At 45.5% G+C, this 23,311-nt stretch overlaps 1 protein-coding gene across 2 annotated transcripts in view; it reads right to left on the bottom strand.

Annotated features, from left to right (window-relative positions):
- Positions 1-23,311, bottom strand: part of CAMTA1 (calmodulin binding transcription activator 1) — a 3,643,069-nt gene that overhangs the window by 114,360 nt on the left and 3,505,398 nt on the right. For both annotated transcript variants that reach the window (XM_069610416.1, XM_069610415.1), the window contains 2 exons: positions 20,563-21,101; positions 1,286-1,473 (listed from right to left, as the gene is read on the bottom strand). In XM_069610416.1, the coding sequence (XP_069466517.1) occupies positions 1,286-1,473; positions 20,563-21,101 (727 nt within the window). The remainder of the gene's footprint in view (positions 1-1,285; positions 1,474-20,562; positions 21,102-23,311) is intronic.

Genomic DNA, 23,311 nt, shown 5'->3' on the forward strand with positions numbered 1-23,311 from the left:
TTATGGTTGTAGAATGCGTATAAATGGAGTTTTGTAAGCCCTGAGACATGGTTAGAACAAAACTCAAAGGGCCCAATGCAGTTTAGTCCAAATCTGGAGCCAGGTTTATGGGACTGAGATGTTAGGTTGAGATTGAGGTGTTGTTGGTCTAGTATGGGGAATGGCAGGGACCATATGTATGCAGCATGCGTGGGTCTGCACCTTGTGGCAATGGATACGCCTGGAATATGCATGGACTGAAGAGTGCTTATATCACAACGTGGAGTGGGGGGATTCAGCAATGCTCCACTTAAATAAAGGTTTAATGCTGAGCAGCTCTCCCTTCCTTGCTTCACTGCATCCTTCCTACAAAACCATCCCTTGCCCTGCACTTCCTACACTCCTGCAGAAAGTGCATGGCGCAGTGACGCTTGTGTCCTAAACCGCATGGCCTCGGTTCCAACCGAAGGGATTTGAGTGTGCACATTCTGCATTGGTACATCCCTCTAGATCTCTAGATATACTTTTTTGCTACTGCTATGCAGTCAGCTGCAGTGCCTATGCTACAATTAGAGCTACAAGTTACAGAACCAAGAACAAAAAATCTGCAGTGTACCATGGGATAATCCACAAAATGCACTGACTCCTGAAATTTTTTGAGGAGTGAGATCATATTCCGAGTGATAGAAGGAAAGAGAACCATGTCATTTAACGTAAATAAGTCACGCAGGGCAGAACTTCGACCTGGGTCAAAAGGAGATTTCGAAGGCAGCCTAATGAAAATCAAGCGTGGCCTTGGGTATCGAACGTCGGGAGACTGTGGTAGGAGTAAGCACAAGTTTGAATACTTAAAATCTTCAGATGTCTATGACACTTAGAAACTATAACACACCCTGCCAACCAAATGCCAGGTGGCATGCTTCTTCGATTAGTAAATGTCACTTAATGAGATTTTATAAGAAACCAGAATGCCTCGGGTGCCCCTTGGGATAAGGGGAACCCTGAGATCATTAGCAGAATATCTATCTTTCTGTAATTGGGGAAAGAGGGATTCTTATCTGCCATTGTTATAAAGTTCCAGTGGACAGGTCCCACAGTTGATGGTTACCCTTCACTTCTTTCTTCTGGCTATGAAGATACCTGGAATCACTCAATAAATAGGATGCTGTGTCTTGCAGAAGCACGAGGGAATGTGGTTAGTCATTTCCTTCAGATGAAGGAGAGCGCTGCGTGCACTCGAGCACTCCCACCAAGCTCATGCCCCTTGCTTTTTAGCCCTCCAGGTCTGCATTTTGGTGAGACTCACCTTATCTGAGAAGCACTTGGGAGGTGATCAGCATCAGCAAGGTAACTGGCCAGCCAGCTCATCGTGGTGCTAATGGCAGCGCTGTCCGCCCTCTCTGCGAGAGGTGGCTGCATGGGCACAAAGTCCTCCCGCTTGATCCTGTCCGGGGTGGCTTCAATAATGTGCTCTGCCAGGTTCATCATGTTCACCTGGCAAGTGGGAAAATGAAGCACAGTTAATGAAACCTGGAAAAAATAATATCCACTGATTCGAAGGTTGAATGACACTTTGCATTTCAGAGGCAAGTTATCTCACCACACGAAAAGTCATGTTGTTGCCTGCAAACATTTCTGAAAGTTAGGTCAGTGATGGTAGCTGGTGCCTCTAGCAAGTATCTAGACATCTAATTGAATTTTCTGAATTGTTGGTATCAAGGAAAAGCTCAAGACCTGCCATTGTGCCAAATAAAGAACAATTAGAATGTCCTAAAGACCAATGCGGACTCCAACATGAAGTCAGCGCTGATACTACTGGACCGGTCTGCTGCATTTGACACAGTCAACCATAACATCCTCATCAAGAGACTGGAAGAAATAGGAATCGTCGACACAGTGCTGCTCTGGTTTAAATCTTTCTTGTCCGAAAGAACCTAAACAGTATGGATAAAACCATTCAAACCCACACCACGGGACACCACCTGTGGAGTACCACAAGGCTCCTCGTTATCCCAGCTATTCTTCAACATCTATATGACACCACATATCAACCTCATCAAAAGACACAGCTTCACATGCTACAACTATGCAGATGGCACGCAAATCATCTATAAAATCAGCGATAAAGAAGAGGAGAATATAACGCTAATAGACTGTCTCAAAAAACTCTACCAATGGATGAATAGTAATAACCTGAAAATCAACCTGGACTAGATAAAAATCATGATCACACTTGACAACCAAGGAAACAACCAGTACATCCCATGGCCCACAGAACTGGGAACGCTACCCACACCATCCAAAGTTGTAAAAAACCTTGGAATCCTAATGAACAACAAGTTAACTCTAGAACCGCAAGTAAATGCGATAATTAAGAAATGCTTCTTCCATCTACACACAATCAGAAAGATTCTACTATTCCTCTCTTTCCCGCACAAAACACCGGCCATCATCTCCCTCATCATGTCCAGGATAGACTACGTCAACAGCGTATAGGTCAGAATGGCAGAACTTACTGAGGAAACTGCAACAAATACAGGATTCAGCTGCCTGACTTCTCCTCAAACTCCCACGAAGGGACCACATCACACCATCGCTAAGGATGTTACAATGGCTTGTAGTCATAAAAAGAATAACCTTCAAAACAATGTGCATAACACACAGAGAAATCCATGGCCAAGGAGCTGAATTCATACAAAAGAAAATCACCAGGTACAAGCCAACTAGAACACTTCGATCCAGTGATGACATCCGATTAGTACCTAAAACCATACACAAGGAAAACACCTGGTGGATCAGAATTCTCTTGCATAGGTGTAAAACTTTGGAATTCTCTGCCCAGAGAAATACGAACTATGAAGGACCACCTAAAATTCAGAAAACTTCTAAAAACCTGGCTCTTCAGCTCAGAACGGGAATGAAAACGACTGGACAACTTCCATGCAACATGAAATGAACACACAACAGAAAAGGAGTAGGGAATAGGCCGGACCGGAGTGGAGGGCAGGGAGGAAAAGCGGCATCTGACTGGGAGGGATGGTTTTAGACCTGAAGTGCATCCTGATAGAGAGCCATAGGTGGAAACAGGGAAGGGAGATGTGTCCCACTTAATCGGACCACTAAGGGTGAAACTCGTCACACATAAAGGAATAGGGCTTGCTGCAGAAAGCAGGCAGCCCACGGGCTGACCACGGGCCACAGGAAACACATTACCACTGGAGGATCTTGTGGGGGTGTTAATTGCTACACTCTAGAATGATCGACAGTAGAAGGGAGATGGATCGCATTTAGTCAGAACAGCAGGGGCAGGAAATGTACTGCCAATAACAAACCATTCTAAAACCCACACTTCTACATACAACTCTGAACTAAACACAACCATACCTTTACAGCACCACAAACCGCATGTACTTCACAACAGCACAACAATGAAACAAACCTCACATAATCTCGCACCACACCATGGCGGCCAACAACCAAAAACCACACCTACGCTCAGTGAATGGTGTCTCCAAACTGAAACGGTCAGCAGCACATCACAGCTCTATTGCTCTATTTCCTGCTCAAAGCTGACTAACCAGTCCCCCGCACCCCTCGCATTACAGACCCATCAGAGCGTCAAGAGACCATGCAGGTGACAACTCTGCGTGGTATAAGATCCTTTAGCATAACAATTAGATGCACAGACATGCTCAAAGGGCCACCACACCATTACACTCGCATTTAGAATTCTTTGCTCAGAAGGTGCCCCAAACAGGGCATTTGGTGATAAGATTGCATTTCTATGTACGGTATTATGTTTATGCTACGGAGATTGTAACATTGGCCAACAATTCACCATTGTGAGCTATCAATGAAAATACCTATTTTGGTAAAACAGTTGGCAAGAGATCCATTTTATTGTAAGCTGATAATGCATGCCCCAACATCGCTGATATCTCTTCGTTGCAACTCTTCGAACCATAGTCGGATGCTATGTTTTTATTCTCGTGATTGACAGCCCTGCCTGTCTATCCTTTAAATGTAATATAGTGTTACTTTCCCCTGATCCGCCATCATATAATTTAATGATCAGCTGATCTCTTTGACGTATTCCACTATTCTATTCACCTTTTCAAGGTTTTGTATGTTACTAATTCATTAATCTTTTATTTAAAAAAAAAACATAATTAGAACCTGTGTTGCTCTGCGTTGTCTTGCTTCCAACACAAACACGTTGCCCCTGAGCTATCCTCCCAGTTCAGATATTAGGTAATGTCACCCACTTCCTTACCTTTTATGTACTGCCCCCACCCCCACCCAAGAGTGAGAGTATCTTCAATGGTTTTCACTGAGGGCCATCTTGGGTCAAGTTCTTGGCAATAAGCATGAAGAAATGTATGCACCTTGCCATGAAGAACGCACAGAAAGGGCGAGGCTTGCATTAGGAAAGTTGTTCATCTTTAGGTGTTTCTATACTGCCATAAGGATCCAAAATGTCTGAGTTAAAATGTCCACCTATCTAGGGCATAGAGTTTAAAATCCGGGCAGCACGCTCCATCTGACCTCAGGACTAATGTAGCAATACCTGGGAGACCACAGCGTGGACAGACGCCCCCCCCCCGGGTACTTTGAGTGAACCCTTTCAGGGCCTTTAGACAGCAGGGGCTGAGTGCAAGAGTAGTGTGGAGGCAGCTACTCTATTATCGTATGAACGGCAACAACATTTTGTCATCTGTATTACAATACAAAGAATGCACAACCAAAAATCACACAATCGCGAAAAACATGGGTGAATGCACAGAGGAGAATCAAGAGTTAAAGACGAGTATGATATTTATTTCCTTATTCCGTGACTGGTGGCCAGAACATAGTGGGCCTCATTACGACCCTGGAGGTAACCATGCCGCTTTTTGCAGCATGGCTACCACCATTCCGGGTACCGGGTGCGGGGTGCGGGTTCCCTGAATGGGGAAATACCGGGCCATTCCGACCTTGGAGGGCCCGGTATTTCCCCATTCAAGGAACCCAGACCCGGTCCATCCCCATTCCCATTTGAGCCCCCATAGGGCTCAATGGGAATGGTGAGCATGCTAACAACGGGCCCGTTAATGACGGGCCTATTGTTAACATGCTGGACCGCTCGCGGGACCCGCTAAGGACGTCTGGTAAAACCAGGTGTCCTTAGCGGGTCCAGCAAGCGGACCTCGTAATGAGGTGGTAGGTGGTTAACGGGGCCGGCAAATCTACGGGCCCCGTTAACCCCCTACCGCCTCCCTCATAATGAGGCCCATTGTCTGCCTTTTAGTCTGACCGGGTAACTGCTGCACCATCACGTGAGAAGCAGCGGACACCACTTTGCGGCCTAGTGCACCCGCCTCTTTTGGCACGAAGCTGGGGCTCGTGTGTTCAGATGTAATGCAGTTATCCACCTATGTCATTAGACATTTTGCATGCATAAATAAAACGAATTTCTGCTCCTAGCTGAATTTAAGCGAGGCCATCATCATTTTAGCCATTCGATATTACTGATTAGAAAACCACCTACTTTTTAAGGGTGCAAATGCGTCTGCAGCCACCACCCACCACATACTCTTTAAAAACAGCCAAGAAAATGTGCATGTGTAAAGACGGTTGAAATGGATTGTAGTCTCGGGAGGATAGCTCAGGGGGAACGCGCTCGTCTTGGAAGCAAGATGACACAGAGCATCACAGGTTCGATCCCCGGGTCCGCGTCTCAAGCACGTTATAAATAACCAATTACAATTGTCCTGGATGGAGACAGGTTCCTAGGTTTACATGCCTGTTTTTTGTCTGTATAAGGAAATACCATGCCAGATAGGGCCTGTCTCGATTTCCCTATCAACCAGCCCTGCCCTGGATAGCTGCATAGCATATCGCTTGATTGCACCTAGGATTTCTGATGTGATAGTTCATACCCTCAGATTCTATTTGACTGCATTTAAGCCAGTCTGTAATTACTATGGCAGACCAAGAGATGACCCAACAGATCAAAGGAATCTCCCTGCCCCTCGCAGCCCATGTCCGAGAAAAGCATGAATAATGTTGGTGGTGTTCTGGCAAACTCAATATCCGAGAGGTGGTGCTTCAGCTCTGAAACACGTGTGTATGAGCGCGATACAAATAAAATATCATATCATATCATACGCAAGTACTTGGAGTGTGCCTGAACAATGTTGGCTCTCTTCTGACAACATCAACAACCGGATAAGTGGCGCACCAGCACCACGCAAGTGCTTAGAGTGTGCCTGAACAATGTTGGCGCTCTTCTGACAAACTCAACAACGGGATCAGCGGTGCTCCAGCACTTCGCAAGTACTTGGAGTGTCCCTGAGCAATGTTGGTGCTCTTCTAACATCAACAACTGGATAGGTGGCGCACCAGCAGCACGCAGGTTCTTAGAGTGTGCCTGAACAATGTTGGCGCTCTTCTGACAACCTCAACAACCTGATCAGTGGTGCTCCAGCACCACACAAGTGCTTAGAGTGTGCCTGAACAATGTTGCCGCTCTTCTGACAACCTCAACAATCCGATCAGTGGTGCTCCCAGCACTACGCAACAACGTGGAGCGCCCCGGAACGATGTTGGAGGTCGTCTGACAAACTCAACAATGGGACCGGCGGTGCTTCAGCGCGATGCCGGCACTTGGATTGAACTAATCCGGGGGAGGATGAAACTAAATATGGGCTACAGACTCTGCAGGAGAAAATCTTTGAAACAGCCCAGGGGCTTAAGAACCATCTCCCTCGTTAGGATATAATCATGTCCCAGGTAATATTTCCTTTCCCAGAACAGTTCAGCTGCTGAAAGACAATGCATGCTTAATGACCTGTTTTGAAGGAAAGCAAGAGACTTCTGGAATGCTTCGAATTGCATGAAAAAGAAAAGCAGACTACCATCAGAGAGCATCGGCCTTGCTATCTAATTCTATTTTTTTTAAAAATGCTACAAACGCGGCCATCTTGCCTGAGGTAGGAATCCAGAAGAAACCTTTGATGCAAAGTTAAAGGACGTATGCAATAATATGGCTAATGCACAAGCACCCGAGTCCAAGACATGTTAAAATGTGGTCATAGGAAGTCTGACTTGTCGCCCATGTGGCGGTAAAACATGCTTCAACAGTTTTCCTAGAAGACACCAAAAATACAAAATTCAGTTTGTTCCCATAGAAGAGTTTTATTTACAGCTCTGTGACACCATGCAGGTGACGTCACTTGACTTCACATGCTGACAGAGTGTACAGAGGATTTGTGTGGCATGCAGATAAGAAAGATCGGAAGCTTTTCAGGGTGCAAGAAGGTAGAGAGTAGTTGCGTGCACCGTTAGAGGCCGGTAAATTGTCTTCTGGCAGCAATATTCCCTCATGAAATAAGTGAAGACGCTGCCTCAAGAAAGTCATGAGCCTACAGCCTAACCCTTTCTAAAGCCTCTCTTCCTGGGGAATTCCCTCAGTAAGCACATGGCTGTCTCTCTGGGGTAAAGCAATCCAATTTCACAATGCGCTACTTAGCAGAGGCACGCTAGCCTGTACGCAAGTGACGGCATCTCCCAATGTTTCCATGCCACTGACATGTTGGCAGAGCTTGGGTGTGCGACAGATCCCTCTCCCTTCATCCTTCTGCCCACTTTCATAGCACATAAGTAGCACTGTTATTTGTTAGGCCCAACCTTCCCAGAATCCACCTGAATCCACCAGATGCCAAGCAAACTTCCTTGCATCCGGGCAAGCTGTCATCCAGGCTGGCACCTTACATATCTAATTTGGTGAATAGGAAAGGTGCACGGCCACATTACTAAAATGACGCCTGTCCGTGTGGCTAGGCGATAAGCCCACGAATGAGCAGCATAATGAGACAGAGTGGCAAGGTCACCTGTCCGGAAATCCACACTAACGAGTGGTGGATGTGGAATAAATAACGAGTGCTACTCTGGCTCTGGGGTGTTGCTAGGTCTGGAAAAGATCTGGGGCTATGCTAATGTCGGGACTGTCAGGATTCGAGGCTAGCTAGGCTTTTGGTTGTAGCCCCTGAGTTTCTATCCGGGGCTACAACCAAAAGATCCAGGGCAATAGAGCCCAGAGCCCCATAGCACCGCCTCTGCTCTGGCTGAATCCAAAAAGGAGGGAGTGGGATGGCCGGACAGATGGCGGAGGGGAGGGATCACACACTTTGGCTATACCGTGAAGCTGGGATTTTAATCCACTCTTCAAATTTGATCATGTAACTTCCAAGGTTTACTCGGTACAAAACGTTTGGATTTCAAGGCTTAGAGTAATAATGTCTTATAGAGTTTACGTACAAAAAACATAATAAAGCCACATGACGACATGTAAATCTGACATGTAAATCTGTATAGCAACATGTTAAGCCAAAAGAATATCATTGTGGCTTCACTTTTCACATCCGAATGGTAAACTATAAGTCCTCATATGTAAGATAACGTCCACCTGAAAAATGCATTTAAGCCCACTGTACTTTCCGTGATTTCAGACATGCAATAAAAGAAGTTGTGTAATTAACTTAGATTCTTTGTCACAAACCTCCCGCTCGTTCTTATTCCTGACGTTGAAAACGTTTGATTAGTGACATAAAACAACGTTCTTTGTTTGCATGTCAAGATAGTAGACATCATGCATATCCACAAATCTTTAAATGGGCGCTTTGTGTCGTTCACTTTAACTATCACAGATCTGCAAGGTAGCTGGTGCTTTGCGAGCTCTTTGAGTTGGAAATGTCCATCATGCATATAGGATGCTCTGCCACTGATAAAAGAAATGTGTTTGCAACCTGAGCACCTTAACGACCTGCAGAGCCACGGATGCTACGTGCGTGCGTGCCTGCCTAGCTGAGACCTGCGAAAGTGGCAGTGCTTGAATGCCCGGCCTGAGCCAATTGAATATTTCGCTCAGGAGAAAGAAAAACCATCAAGGAGGCGTTTCTTGAGCCTTTGAACTAAAGGTACCCGCTGTAAAATGCAAAGGAACTTGTGGTGCGGCGTACCACTGATTTAGATTTCACTTAAATCTCTTCCACTAATCAATGAAGAGGACCTGAAGGTCCCAACTAGGAGCTCTCTAATGCTGAAGTAAATGTTGCGACTTTACAAATCCTGTCAGTGTGGCTTTTGCTGCAATGAGAGGTTGCACGTGCCATCCCGGACTCTCCCAAAAGTGTTGGTTGTGGAGGGGGAGTTGGAGAGTACCAGGGCATCATATGTGAATGCTCCACTATGGCCCTCGAGGGCAAGCCCAGATGTTCCCTTGGAGCAAGATTGTCCAAATCCAGGATTCAGGGCCGGACACAAGTCCGATTTTCAGGCTACCCCTCATTAATATTCATGAGATAAATTTGCATGCAATGATTCTAAACGTATGTGAATGTGTTCTCGTGAATATTAATGAGGGATATGCAGAAAATCTGATGGGTTTCTGGACCTCGAGGCTTGGAGTTGGACGACCCTGACTTAGAATCTAGACCCCTTCGCTCACTCCAAGAGGGCACCCTGCGTGACTCACACAAAATCTGACACCTCCTGGGTGGCCGACTTTCAATGCATCAGCCCTGGGCCGTGATCATTATGTGCATGCTTTGGAAAAAACAACACGTGCACAGGCAATTGGGATTTCCCATATTTTGCAAGAGGGGAGGGCCGCCCATGCATATTCAGTGTGTATTCAACAGTGGGTGCTCCTTGGAAATGACAGAACGCCAAACCCTGGCCACCAAAGGCCAAGCATTGCCATCGTCAGTTTGCGCAGAGGCACCCTTGTAGTCATTCATAAAGGGCGCCCAGTGCTGGTGGCCTAGGTGCTGCCCGGGCCGCCGCATGCCCAGGCCTAGCTGTGGCAGTCCCTCCACTCTTCAGCGAGTGTGCACCAGCACCCGAGGCGTGGCATGGCATGGGGGACCCATCCAGGGCACGCCGGCAAAAGTCCCGCACAGTAACAACAGAAGCACCCAGCAGCAGGACAGGAGCAGCTACTTTCACACCCACATACCGCGTGGCTCTCCCCATGCCCCCCCGCATAACACCCCCCCCCCCCGCCTATTTCTCTCACCTTTAAGTATTTAAACGTGAGAAAGTTGTCAGGCAGAAGAGGACGGATGTGGGTGTCACACTTCGGTGAGTTCATTTCGCAGACGATGGAACACATTCAGCTGGATTTCGTGCCTCGCATCACACCGTCAGAATGTAGTCTGTCCCACGCCATGCTTCATGCATGGGTGGCCACGCGCCGCCATCGCCTAACCTGAGCGCTGAATGTGATTTCAGTGTTAGACATTCTGTGGCACACTGGCTGATGACTCTCACATCATTTCCCTCTGTGCGCTGCCCCCGAAACCAAGCTGAACCGGAAGTCCAATCAGGGGTGGACTGGGAAGCAAAAGAGGCCTGGGAATGATTCCCAAGTGGCCCCATATTACACATTTTCAGCAAGCCCCACCCCTTTCCTATGAATAGATTACCGCTCAAGAGAGGCCCAAGGTGCAGAAGCCTACTGGGAAATTACCAGAGCTCCCCAGAGGCCAGTCCACCTCAGAGTCCAGTATATTCAGCTTTCCAATCGAACACAACACGTGCAGCTGGTTGCAGTGCACAAGACCATTTACTTGATGTATAAGCGCCTTACAAATGCACAATAAAATAAATAAATAACAAAGTGACACAATTAAGTGGTGTGTGTGTGTGCACCAACAGTCCAAGCGCAACGTTGCCACGATATAATGCATATTATAGAAAAACAGAGAAAAAAAGTCGAGTTGCGATGATTCTTTTGCCTACACTTTTCAGCAATTGTAAAAATAATTTGCCATTGAAATGTTTTGCTACTATCTGGCCGTTCTCCTTGTGGAAAAAAGAGGGGAAAGCGTGTCATTTTTCGAGACGAAACCCCTATTTCAACTTGAGAATCACAGATTCCATGTTTCTGACAGGGGAATCATGTTACAAGAAGACTGAATTGTCACAAATTCAAAGTGTTCCACTACCTTCTTAGTATATTGCTATCTAGGACAGCCGCCTGCGCCAATAAGACAAATAAATGGCGAATATTGCACTTTAAAAATATAAAACATGACCTACGACACTGGATCATCCAGTTCAACTTTCCCCACAATTGCCAGACTCTGGGGAATTCTCTAGCGATCATCCAAAGAAGGGTTTAAAAGAATCTAATTGCAACTGTTGCCATACCTGCCCTAAAATGGCCAGATTGCACCATCAGAACATTCACTTGTGTTATGTTATGTTATGTTATGTTAATAGGCTTTTCCACGGTGCCAAATCGCCACTGTTGTAATTTCAGAGCGCGTAGACTTGTCCAAGCCGGATCCAAGAGTGGCCTAGCAGAGCATAGGCTCAATATACAGGAGAATGTAGCTGGTAACAGAAGGTCAGGGAATAGAGTGGTCAAACTGCAGTGACGTTGAACGAGCCGAGCGGCTCGATGCCAAAATGGTTATTATTAGGCGTTTGTTCCGTGCCATGCCAGACTTTGTTTTGGTTCAGGGTGAGACAGTTAATGGTGATGATTTGCTATTTATAGAGACCTTTCGTCAAAGCACTTTACAGAGAGCATATTTACATACAATTTATTTATTTTGACATTTGTTGACCGCACTAAGCCCAGGGCATCAAAGCGCTATACAGTACAATACAGTTTGATGCCTTATTTGGTACTAGGCTATGAAAGTATAGTAATACGTACTTTGGTAAGCCAGAATTAGGAGACGGACAAGGTGGCATGTTGAATTTACAATTTCTTTATTTTTCCCAAAATAATAACCCTAAACAGGCCCTACGTTGCTTGGCCCTAAACTAGTGAAATAAAAGGAGTGTTAGGGTGCTCGCCAGGCTGTCCTAAATCAAACAATGTCTGTTGTCCAGAAAACCTAATTTAGTGTGGATTCTGTCCCTACCACAATAACAGAACAAACAAGATCCAAACTTCAACCAAGGTAGAATAAGGCCTCTGCCCAACAAAGTACATGGAGGCTGGTTGCTGATCCGAGGCGGGTCCTGGGCCTGGGACCCGTTGTCCAGTTTAAAAAGGAACAGTTGCAGTGTTTTTTTCCAGATTTGCCTCTTTCAGTAATGTCTCGGAATATTCCTAGCCCCTTTCTCCTCGTCTGGTCAGGAACATGGTCGATGGTCGTGGGTCTTTCTTCAACCCTGGTAACCCCGTGGGTCACAAGGCCAATGTAGGCCCTCTACTTGGGCTTCCCACCACAGAATCATATAGCGGTAATTTTGCTTCATCTCTCCTGGTTTCTACCACCCTCTGGGGTTTCGGGTTTCACACTCCCCCTGGCGGTTGGTTGCATTTAACCTACCTTGGGATCAGGCTATGGTTACCCTGCCTTAGGGTTTCATCTCGGTTTCCCCGCCTCTGGCTTGTCTTTCAGGTACTCCATCTTGGGGTTTGGTATAGATTACCCCACCTTGGGGATTTCTCTCAGTTACCCTACCCTGGTGTTGCGGGTTTGGTATTGGTTACCGTACCTTGGGTATGAGTTTCTGGTAACCCTCCTTGGGGTTTGGTCATGGTTACTGTGTCTGGGGGTTCAGTTTCTGATATGCCACCGTGGAGTTGAGGCATTTGTACCCTGTCTTGGGGTTTGGTAGTGATTATCCCACCTTGGGGTTGAGTTTGTGGTAGGCCGTTTCACTCTCCTCCCAGCTCCCTAGGACAACTGCATACCTTTTCTCTCTGGTTGGTGCTCTTCTGCGTGGGCTTTTAGGTGCGCCTTTGTGGTGTTGCGTTTCTGGCTCCTTTCTGGCACCACTTGAGTAGCTTTGATTGCTCGACAGTTTTCTGAGTCAGACTCTTTGCCTTGGTGTCTCGGCAGAGATGCTAAGCATTCTGCAGGCTTGTCCACCACTGAACCCGCCACGCTGGGTGGGCATTAGATTCCTTTTGCCACTCCACATGGGGGAGGTCTCTGCTCCTCTGCAGTCCCGCGGGTCCTCCACTGCTTCCTTCTTTTCAGCAATGCTCATTGGGCCTTTATCCCTCCGAAAGCGAGGGGTTGGGTCTGTCTCCTGCTTTCACTTCTGAGAGGATGACAGAGTTGGGAAAGGATCAGAAACCATGGCGCTCATCTCTGTTTGCAAGTTATATACAAGTTAACTCCCGTATAACCAACAAAACTATTAGACTCTTGGAGCGAGGGAGACTAATATATATCCATCTTTGAGGATTGCCTGTGCTCTAAGTGGGGGTACCCTGGGTGGGATCCTGCTTGCTCTGTCCCCTAGGGGATGTTAAGCTTAGCAGGCTGCCTCCCAGAGGCAGTGGTTCCCCCTCGGGCAGAGGAGACAAATTGCCTATATTGGTCACAGTACCCATTTATAGCGAGAAAAGTACTCGGAGCTCCCTATGCAGGCTGTGCTCATTAGACTGTGTGCAATGGTTGATGTGGATGTACGTCACACAGGGTAGGTAAGGGAGAGAAGGGCCAGATTGTCTGTCCTTCCGAATACTGTCACAGTCTGGCACACATTTGTGTGAAATGTTTTAGTGATGTGAGTATGCCTTTGGTGTCTGAGGGGCAATCAGGATTTTAAGTCTTCCTCAATGCCAGGGTGTCACTGTGAGCCTAAGTGTGTTGTGACCATTCACAAGAGAACAGGAGAGCGATAACCCTTCTAAATTCTCACACAAATGGCCACAATTGACCAGCATCTGTAGGCAGGAATACTAGGAGGAAATAGAAGACCACCCACGTTTTAAAGTGTCCCTAACTATGGCTACTGTGGGAGCAAAGCCCTGGACTGGGCATCTTGGGAACTCTTGAAGCCTGCTAGGAATTGTATGGGGATGGCTATAGTGATTTTGGAGGCTGGATTCCTCTTGGGTTGTCAACCACCTGAAATGAAATCCAAGGAACAGGCAGGCTTGCAATGCGTATACTACTAAGTATGTTCACATCTTGTCATCAAATTTGTCCTTATATTTTTCATCCAATCATAACACTAGTTTACTGGTACATGCGAAATTATAACTCCTTCATTGTTCATCGCATGTTTCACATTTCTCTTTTGCATGCATAAGTACATCTATGTTAGCTTCGGTCATTTGTTATCAGGGCAAACGTATTAACACACAGGAAGGACCAATATACCTCTCTCTATTCAGTTAAAACTGGCATATCACATAACTCTGTTCCTCACCAGCATGTGAACTGTTGGAAAGTCAAAATAGTTTTGCCAACCAACGTGTCTTTGACTATACTCGTGTGATCCTAAAACTGCTGCCTATAACTTGCATGGTGCATCCCTACTTACAACTAAAGAGAGACCTTTTCCATTTCCCTTAGTGGTTCAGCTTCTTCAGTCACTGCAGGACTTTTTATTTATTGAATATGTATAAGGCGCCCATACAGCAAATGGTGTTTACAAGAGCCACAGGATGTGGTGTTCCACCATTGACAAGTATCACCATCACTTAGGATGGAACAATGAGCTCTGATTTTAGCTCCGTTCCCGGAGTGGACAACTTGAAGACTTACACTTACAGTGAAAATATGGCAGCCATCTTTGTTGGTTTCATGTGATCATTCTGCATTTTGAAGGCCGCACACAATAAATACCAACCTTTTTCATTGATTTTTTGCAGTCTTTAAAACACGGAATAATCATCATTTTGAGGGGTTTCACCTCCAAAACCCAATTGTCTCTGGCAAAAACAGTCACACATGAACATAAACAAACATACCCACACACGCACATGGACCCGCTCACCAGCCCCCTCCTTTCCACCCAAATAATACTCTTCCCCGACCCCCAACCCAAGCAAACACATTTAAACTTGTCCCCTTCTCATGCAAGCTACACACATTCCGCGCAACATTCACACAGATTCAGACACAGAGACACACACACAGACACACACACACACGCATACACTTGGCTTCAAAGCCCACCACTTCCGTCTTCCCAGCCGTCCCAGCTGCTCCTGTCAGCCCCTGCACACACTTGTGTGCAGCAGGGGTGTGACAGTTTAATTTAGAAAGACTGATCGGTCAATTTAACACTAAACCCCGAAAAAACCCAGCTTCGAGAGAGAAGAAAGAAGAATAGTGTGATTAACCATATCAAAAGTGGCCAAAAGATCAAGAAGGACCAGAAGAGAAGAAAGTTGTGAAGAGCAGATAAAAGAGAATTAGTGACACACAGAATGTCAGTTTCCGTAGAGGACGGGGCCTGAATGCAGACTGAAAAGAAGGTTGCAAAGAGTGTGCATTAATAAAAGAGGAGACTTGAAGATAAACAATACACTTTAGAAGCTGAGAGCGAAAAGGAAGTAGAGATATAGGATGAGAAAATAGAGGTCAAAGAAGAATCAAGGGTAGGTTTTTCAGGATAGGACGTATAGAGGTATGCTTGAAACAAGATGGAACAAAAGCAGTAGAAAGAGAGATGTTAAAGAAAGCAGTGTGATAAAGTAGAATTAAGGAGTAAAATGGGAGGATTAAGGAAGAAGGAAGGACATCACCAGGAGAAGGTAGAGGTAGGATGAGCCCTGGCCAGAGCTACTGAAATTTCAGCTTCCACAAGAGGTTGGAATGTTGATAATATTGGAAGAGAAGAGTCAAGTTTAGATGGAAGTAAAGGAGAAACCGTTAATGATAAAGTTAAAGAAGAACGAGTAATGACATTTTTGACAAAGTAATTAGTAAAATCAGATGCAGAAAGGGGAGCTGAGGATGAACGATCAGGAGAAGAAGGAGAAATACGATTACAATTTTGAAAAAAATTGAGGATGCAATGCTAATGAAGCAAAAAGAGACTGAAAGTCCTGCTGCTTAGTGGATAGAAGAAGAAAGTCATGGGTGGAATGAAGTTCAGATAAAGCAGATAAGTCGGTTGCTAAGCTGGACCTAGGCCGACGCTGCTCGGCCTGAAAGAGAGAGTGGCGAGCAGCCCTGAAGGGAAGTTGACATCCAAAGCCGCGAGGGCCCATGGGATGGAGTAAACGCTACTGAAGGATAGAGAAGATCGAGCAAACCAGATGGAATATCAGACAGAATAGATGAAGCAGAGTCGACAGAAAGAGTGGACACATTTGCAATAGCAAAGAGAGTTGAGATGACAGCAGAAGAAAAGGCGAAAAGATTTAAGATTATGATGGCTGAAAGGAGTTGAGGTTTGGGGCAGAGGAAGGGAAGGCAACAGAGAAAAAGAGAAAGAGAGAAGAAAAATGATCACAAGAGTAAATAGGGTGAGCAGTGACTAAAGTAGAAATAGTAGAGAAAATAAGATCAAGAGAAGATCCAATATCTGAGAAGGAGAAGTTGTGATTTGCAGAATAGAAAAAGAATGACGAATGGACAGAAGCGGAACAGTGGATGGGAGTAGCATGGGTAGAAGAGAGATGAAGATTAAAATCACCCAAGAGAAATAAGGGAGCAGAAAAAGGGAGATAAGGCCCCAAACTGAGCGAGCTTTATTGCTGAGGGAAAGAGAATTCCATGGAGCGACATTAAAAGTATGAGAGGGATCAGTTAGAGGGGGATGAATTAGATTAGAGCGATTACGAGGAGACGATTAGTAGTGTGAACCAGAGGCATTGCTCGGGGGTCGGGGGGCTGAGGTGGCTATAGCTCTAGGTACTTTGGTTGCAGCTCCGGATAGAAGCTCAGGGGCTACAACTAAAAGGCTATAGATGGCCCTGAATCCCGCCAGTCCCAACATTAGCTTAGCCCCTGATCTTTTCCAGACCTAGCAACACCCCTGGTGTGGACATACAAATGAGAAGGTGGCATAGAGGAATGAAGAAGAAAAGAAAAAACAAGGAAAAACTCTCAGAGAGATATGACTATGGCAGTAGTTGTACAACAAACAAGGATCCCCAACAGTGGCGAGGGAAAGGCGCATGCAGCGATGAAAGTCCAGATGGTTAAGTCACGCATACTGGTAGTAGGCATAGAGAAGAAAGGAACAGGGAACCAGAGTGGTCAGAAACTGCATAGCGACAGCAAAATTGCTACCAGATGCGGAAAGCAGCAACCCGACTTTGCCAGACTTCACCTCAGCTCCTGGGCTTCGTCAGGACGTGATGTAGATATAGTCCGGAAGCCAATGGAAGGGCTGGAGGGGGAGTGGCTGCAGCCTGAGTCCAGGACAGCGATGGAAGGATCCAGTCCAACCCGAGCACTATCACGGAGCCAGGCGGAACAGGCAAACAGGTAAGTGGGCTGTTCCCATCAGGTGATTTCACTGTAAACCTTTGCCTTCCCAGAAGGAAGGAAATGCAGGATCTTGTGCCTGTGATATCAACGAAGGACGTTAGATCAATGACAAGCTGAGTAGAGATGGAGAAAAATGCAGGATCTTGTGTCTGTAATGTCTGGGAAGCGCGTTAGGTCAATGACAAGCTGAGTAGAGGTGGTGAAAATGCAGGATCGTGTGCCTGTGATACCTCGGAAAGGCAGTAAGTCAACACGGAGCTGAGTGGTGGTGTGAGAAACTGCAGTATTTTTTCCCTGTAATATCTGGGGCGGGCGTGAGGTCAACAAATAGCCAACTGGAGGGGGAAATCACACTTACACCACATAAGGAACCCGGGGACGTGCCTAGTTCATGCCATTCATATTCAGAATTTATGTAAAATTTTGCTTCAAATAAGAAAGGGTTACTAAAAAAAAAGCTGTGCAAAGTAAATGTTATTATGACTGGTCACCGGTTGCTAGTTGAGGTCTTGAGCCGAAATCTGGATTGGCAGGAAACTATGGTGGTTTGTGCACCCCACTATTAAAATTCGTCAAGGCCAATGATTCAGTCATCAAGAATAAGGAATTAAAAAGGCTGGTGGCCTACAAACACTTGGCACTGGTCGTGGAATGACTTCTGCGCTTACAACTATTGTGTTCACTCTCTACTAGGGATGGGGAAGTGCTGCGACATGACTTGTCGGGAGTGCACAGCGAGGGAGGTGGGCGCAAAAAGAAAGGATGGAGGCATCAGCTAAGGATGGGGTGTTCCATGTCATTTCGCCGACCCCCTTTTTTCCGATGGGTGTTTTGGCACAGGGGTTTTGCCGAAAAAGTTAATCGAAATTATTTTTTAATTATTTTGGGAGGCGGTTCCCCCCCAAACCCCCAGCAGTTTAATTTTATTTTATTTCCCTTCCCGCATCCCTTCATTTACACTTTCACACCCCCCAAAAATTTGTGATGGACATTTTCGGCAAAACTCCAGTCGGAAAAAGGGTGTCGGCAAAAGGACTCACTACCGATGTGAGCAGCTAAGAGTTGGCCAGACGGGAACAAAGTGGAGAGTGATTTGAGCATTTCCCATCAAGTAGCTGATGTTTGGGCAGCGGGACAAAGGTCATTCACAAGGAAGGAAACGCACAACCCCACCAGGGCGGCCTACACAGCAAAGTAGGGCAATCATCTTATGAAAGAGCAAGCTCACAGCAGAGAGTAGTGTAACTAACTAACTAAAACCAATTTTATATAGCGCACACTCACCCAAAGGCCTCTGGGCGCTCACAAAGACAAACAACCTTCATAACAAATAGGCTCAGGGGGGAGAGAAGAGAGTTGCTTAGAGCAGCGACTAGCAGAATCCTTAGGAGAGTGGCTGAGGTTAACAGATGCCAGTGAGTGACATTAGGCATCAAAGAGGCATGTCTTAAGGCGCTTTCTAAACTGTTGTAGTGTTGCACATTGTTTCAGATACAATGGAAGCATGTTCCAGTTTTTTGGGGCCCAGGCATTGAAACTTGCTTCACCTAGTTTCTTCAGGAAGGTGCGGGGCTGAACAAGTAGCATCTGACTATTGGAACGCAATATGCACTTGGGGATGTCAGTTTTCATCCTTGATTTCAGGTATTCTGTGGCTTTGCCTGAAAGACATTTGAAAACTATCACTAGCCCTTTAAATTTCAGCCTTTGCTCAATAGAGAACTAGTGTGTTTTTTTTCGATGGTCGGTGATGTGGGATTGACGGCTCAGTCCACAAAACGCTCGAACGGCTCCATTTTGTATTGTTTGAAGACTTCTGATGTTCCCTTTAGAGGTACCTATTAGGAGGCTATTGCAGTAGTCTAGTTTAGTGTTCACTATTGCAGATGCAATAGACACTCTGTTAGCTTCTGACAGATATGGACGTATTTGCCACAAAAGGTGAGTAAAGAAGCTGCATGATGATTTAAGGTAGGAAACATGTTAGGTGGGCATCAAAAACACACCCAGTGTAGCGATCTACTTATATGCAGGAGTCATCTTTCCAAGGGAGAAAGAGACAAATGAACGCAGGAAATTCAGGAACAAGAGCCAACTAGAAAAGAGGGAAGCAAAAGGGGAGGAAAGGGCATGAAGCAAAAAGAAAGACAAAGGAAGAAATAGACAAAAGGAGAAGAAATGAGAAGGAAAGAGACATAATGCAGTCAAAGAGCAGAAGGCCAGAAAAGAGAAACAAGAAGAAAAAAAGGAGAGAAAGGGGTAATGACTGAATGCGGAAAGAAAACTGCAGAGGTACAAAAAGAAGAGGCAGAGCAAAAGAAGAAAGCAAAGATATAATGGCAAACAGGGCACAGGGGTGGAAATAAAGTAAGACTGGTAAGAAAGAATGGAGCGACAGAGAACAGCGCAGGAAATTAAAAAAACAGGAGCAAAAGAAAACAACACCAGGGATTAGGGGGCGCGTACAAGAAATTTAAAACATTCACATTTGTGCATAAAAGGCACCACTGGGTTCCATGAGCTTACAGAGGCACACCGGCTATACGCGGTCTCCGTGGTGACTTGCAATATCAGTGTAACATAGAGTTGGGGGTACTTTATACCGTATAGAATTAGCCAATGTTGCCATCACAAATGGAGCATTATAAAAATCATCCAGATGTGATGAGCTAATTAGAAGAATATAAACAAATACCCACTGCAGTACATTCCGCTTGAGATCATGTTCGGATGGGTATTGAATGCTTTATAAAGCACTCTGTCTTACTGTTCTTAATTAGAGTTATGTCTGCTGTTTCACAACAAGGCAAAATTGATTATATGGACTTTTTCATGGTTAATTAAGCAATAGGATCCAACACCAACTCACAGTGAGCCCATGTGCACTTTTGCTCTGGCAGTCTTGAATGTGCTCACGCCTACAGATGGTCAAGTCGCGGTAGCCACAGAATCCTGATTATGACCAATACCATTTGCTGGCGACTAAGGGATCGCCAGCTCTCGCTACATGAAATCTGGAATCAAATCAGGCCCCCAATCTTTGGAATGGGCTTTGATTCTATTGGAGCCTACACATTCTTATTGATTATTTCCAAGCTCCTGGAAGACATTGCAACGACTTGTGGTCTCGCTCTTGCTCCAACTCTACCGGGTATCTTGCCATCAACTCTAGATTATGAAACATCACTGCTAAAAGATACATTGTGTTTCTTCAGCCATTACACAAGCATTTTACCCAATAAATTAACTCAACCAATGAAAGAAACCTTGAAGCTTTGATATTCATTCAACTAATTGATCCCACCCACACCACTACCAATATGTGAACACATTCGACCGTACTTGTGGCATAAAAAAACATGAATACGCCAAGTAATTGATAGATACTTACTGGCTGATTGTTTACCTGCAAGTCATCCATGTGTTGCAAGCAATCTTCAGGTTCTGCATTCTCTCTGAAGGACAGTAGCTCTGCATCCACAATGTCCCTCTCTGACATCATCAGCAGATTCATCTGCTCCCGCTGACGCAGTCTGTGGGCAAGAGCCTCCTTCCCCAGTCCAGAACACTTTGGGCCTCCTACCAACTGCACCGAGGGCATCCCCAGGTACAAGTCCCTTGGGTTCCATTTCAGTCCTGGTTGAGCCCCCGAGCCAAGGTAACCCGCACCCGCGGGGACGCGCTGTGCGTGATCCCTGCTGAAAGCCTGCATCTCTTCCGGAGGAGGGGCCACCTCAGGTATCGTTTGCTTGGAGGCGGAGCTTTGCTTTCTGGCACTTGGCTGCTCCAGACTCAGCGCAGCCGAGATCAGTTTCTCTTGCCGAGCCTGGAAATAGTCTGGGTTCAGTTTATGTTTTTTGAGGGCTGGATAATCCTTTTGACTTTCGCTGCTGTAGTAGTTGGATGGCTCAGACCTCGGTCTTCTTAATTCTGAAAGCAAACAGGCCAGTGACAGTTAGGACCATGATATGGTAACTAGAATCTTGCATGTGCAATGGATATGGAAATACATGTTCATCCCTAAAGGTTGTGGCCTTTAGACATTTTTCTTAGCTTAAAAAGAGCCATGTTTCCTAGGGTGAGCATGATGCAGCCATAACTAAAGATACTAACTTGTCTCAGATGTTTGGCTGAAGCAAAATATGATGGAATGCATCTGACTCTTGGTTACATGTCTTTTTATGGAAACATTATATAAAGAATTGAGGTTTAGGGTGAAAGATTCGAATACAAAGGTTCAAATAACAATACTTTTGAAAAAAAAGGCCAGAAAAATAATCGAATGCACCCCCGTTTTTTGGCCAGAAACAATAATTTTTACCTATACCAAAACCCAAAAAAATTATACATTTTAAAAAAAAGCATTCAGTCTTTTTTTTGGTCCTTTTGACTCAAATGTATTGCATTCGATCCTTTTGTTTTCGAATTAATAACTGGACACCAAGAATTAACATATATCGAAACTTTTATAACAAAAAAAGTTTTTCTTTTTTGGGGGGGTCCCCCACAAACTCCTGTTTCCCACAACTAAAAAAACACCCCAACCATTTCCCCACAGGATTTAACCCTTTACCCCACTCCTAAGTAGTGCATTCTTCATAAAATGTTTCAACATAAAATATTCAATATACGTTCATTCTTTATAAGTTTTTCTATATAAACACTGCATATCCTGAGTCTTATCCCTAGAAGCTTCTGTTACATTGTCTAATTACAATGCTAAGCAGTCATACACATTCAGTACCCCCAAACCCTCGTTTCCCACCCCTTAAAATCGACCCAACCGTTTCCCCACAAGATTGAACCCTTTACCCCACCCCTAAGTGCATTCTTCATAAAATGTTTTGTTATAAAATATTCGATATATGTTCATTCTTTATAAGATTTTTGATATAAACACTGCATACCCTGAGTCTCATCCCTAGAAGCTTCTGCCACATAGTTTAATTACAACCGTAGGCAGTCATATGAATTCAATACACCAGAATTTCAAAATCGCCTTCAAAAATGCTGATGGCTTAATTCCCGTTCAGACTCCTAAATTGGGGCATGAGGGATAAGGGGGTGGGATGGAGGTGTATCAAAGGGGTAAGAGAGATTCAGGGGGCCCACGCCCCCATGGTGCACCTTCCCCACAAATGTAAATGCCACCTGCGGGAACTGAAAATGGGGGTCTTATGGCATAGAACCCTAAGCAGGAAAGGGTATTGTCACGTCTCCCAGTGTGCCCATCACTAGGCAACCCAATAGGCAACTCAGTAGGCAACCCATGATCAGCCCACATTTACCTGGCACATTTCTCACTGCACATCCGGGCACAAGGAAACGATCTTCAGTTCAACACTGGAGAAGAATGACTGGTTTTCCAGGCGTTTTCCGACCTTCATTGTCCTGGCAACTCCCGTGGAAAATCTCGTATACCTTACAGCACCGCCGAGGAACACGGCGATTCACGCGTAAAGTGAGATGAACTGCTGTCAGTTTATCCGTTGCCATCACGTGATTTTCCACGTTGCCGCGCTTTGCATCATGTGACTACAACTAACATTCAAAAGCGCCGGAAACCATGTTGGCAGCGCTTCTCAGCTGCTTCTCGTAAGGACTTTTTGGCGTTATTGTTTTCATCAAGGATTCATTGGCTCTACGACCACGGACTGTTTTTTGGATACTCTACTTCTTCCTGACTTCATCTGTTACCTTTGCCCTGGAACTTTTCTTGCCTGGTTCTAAAGGTATTCGACCCTGCACCTTCTTCACGGATTGCTCAAACGAACTATCCCTTGCTTGGATCTTGTGCTTTGAACTGGTTTCGACCCCATCACGTGTTTGTTGAACTCCTCTTTTGGACTTTTGTTGTCAATCTGCCCAGGTGTGGAATTGCCAGCCTAGCCTCTCTGAAACCCGATCCACTGACTCTGCTGATTGCCCATATTGCTTAACACCCTGGCCCTCAGTTCATCTAGGTAAGCCTTGCTTCAATCAATTCCTTATTACTGTGTCCATATTGCATTAGTGTGCATTAGTGTGATAATCGTCTATTGCCTTACAGCGGTCAAAGGGGTTCTTCCGGCGTTTCCTGGTTCCAGTTGACGGCTCACTACACCTGTGGCCTCAAAGATTGCACATACAGTTTTTTGGTC

Source organism: Ambystoma mexicanum, chromosome 8 (genome assembly GCF_040938575.1).
Source record: "Ambystoma mexicanum isolate Mex_15411 chromosome 8, UKY_AmexF1_1, whole genome shotgun sequence".
NCBI classification, from domain to species: Eukaryota; Metazoa; Chordata; class Amphibia; order Caudata; family Ambystomatidae; genus Ambystoma; species Ambystoma mexicanum.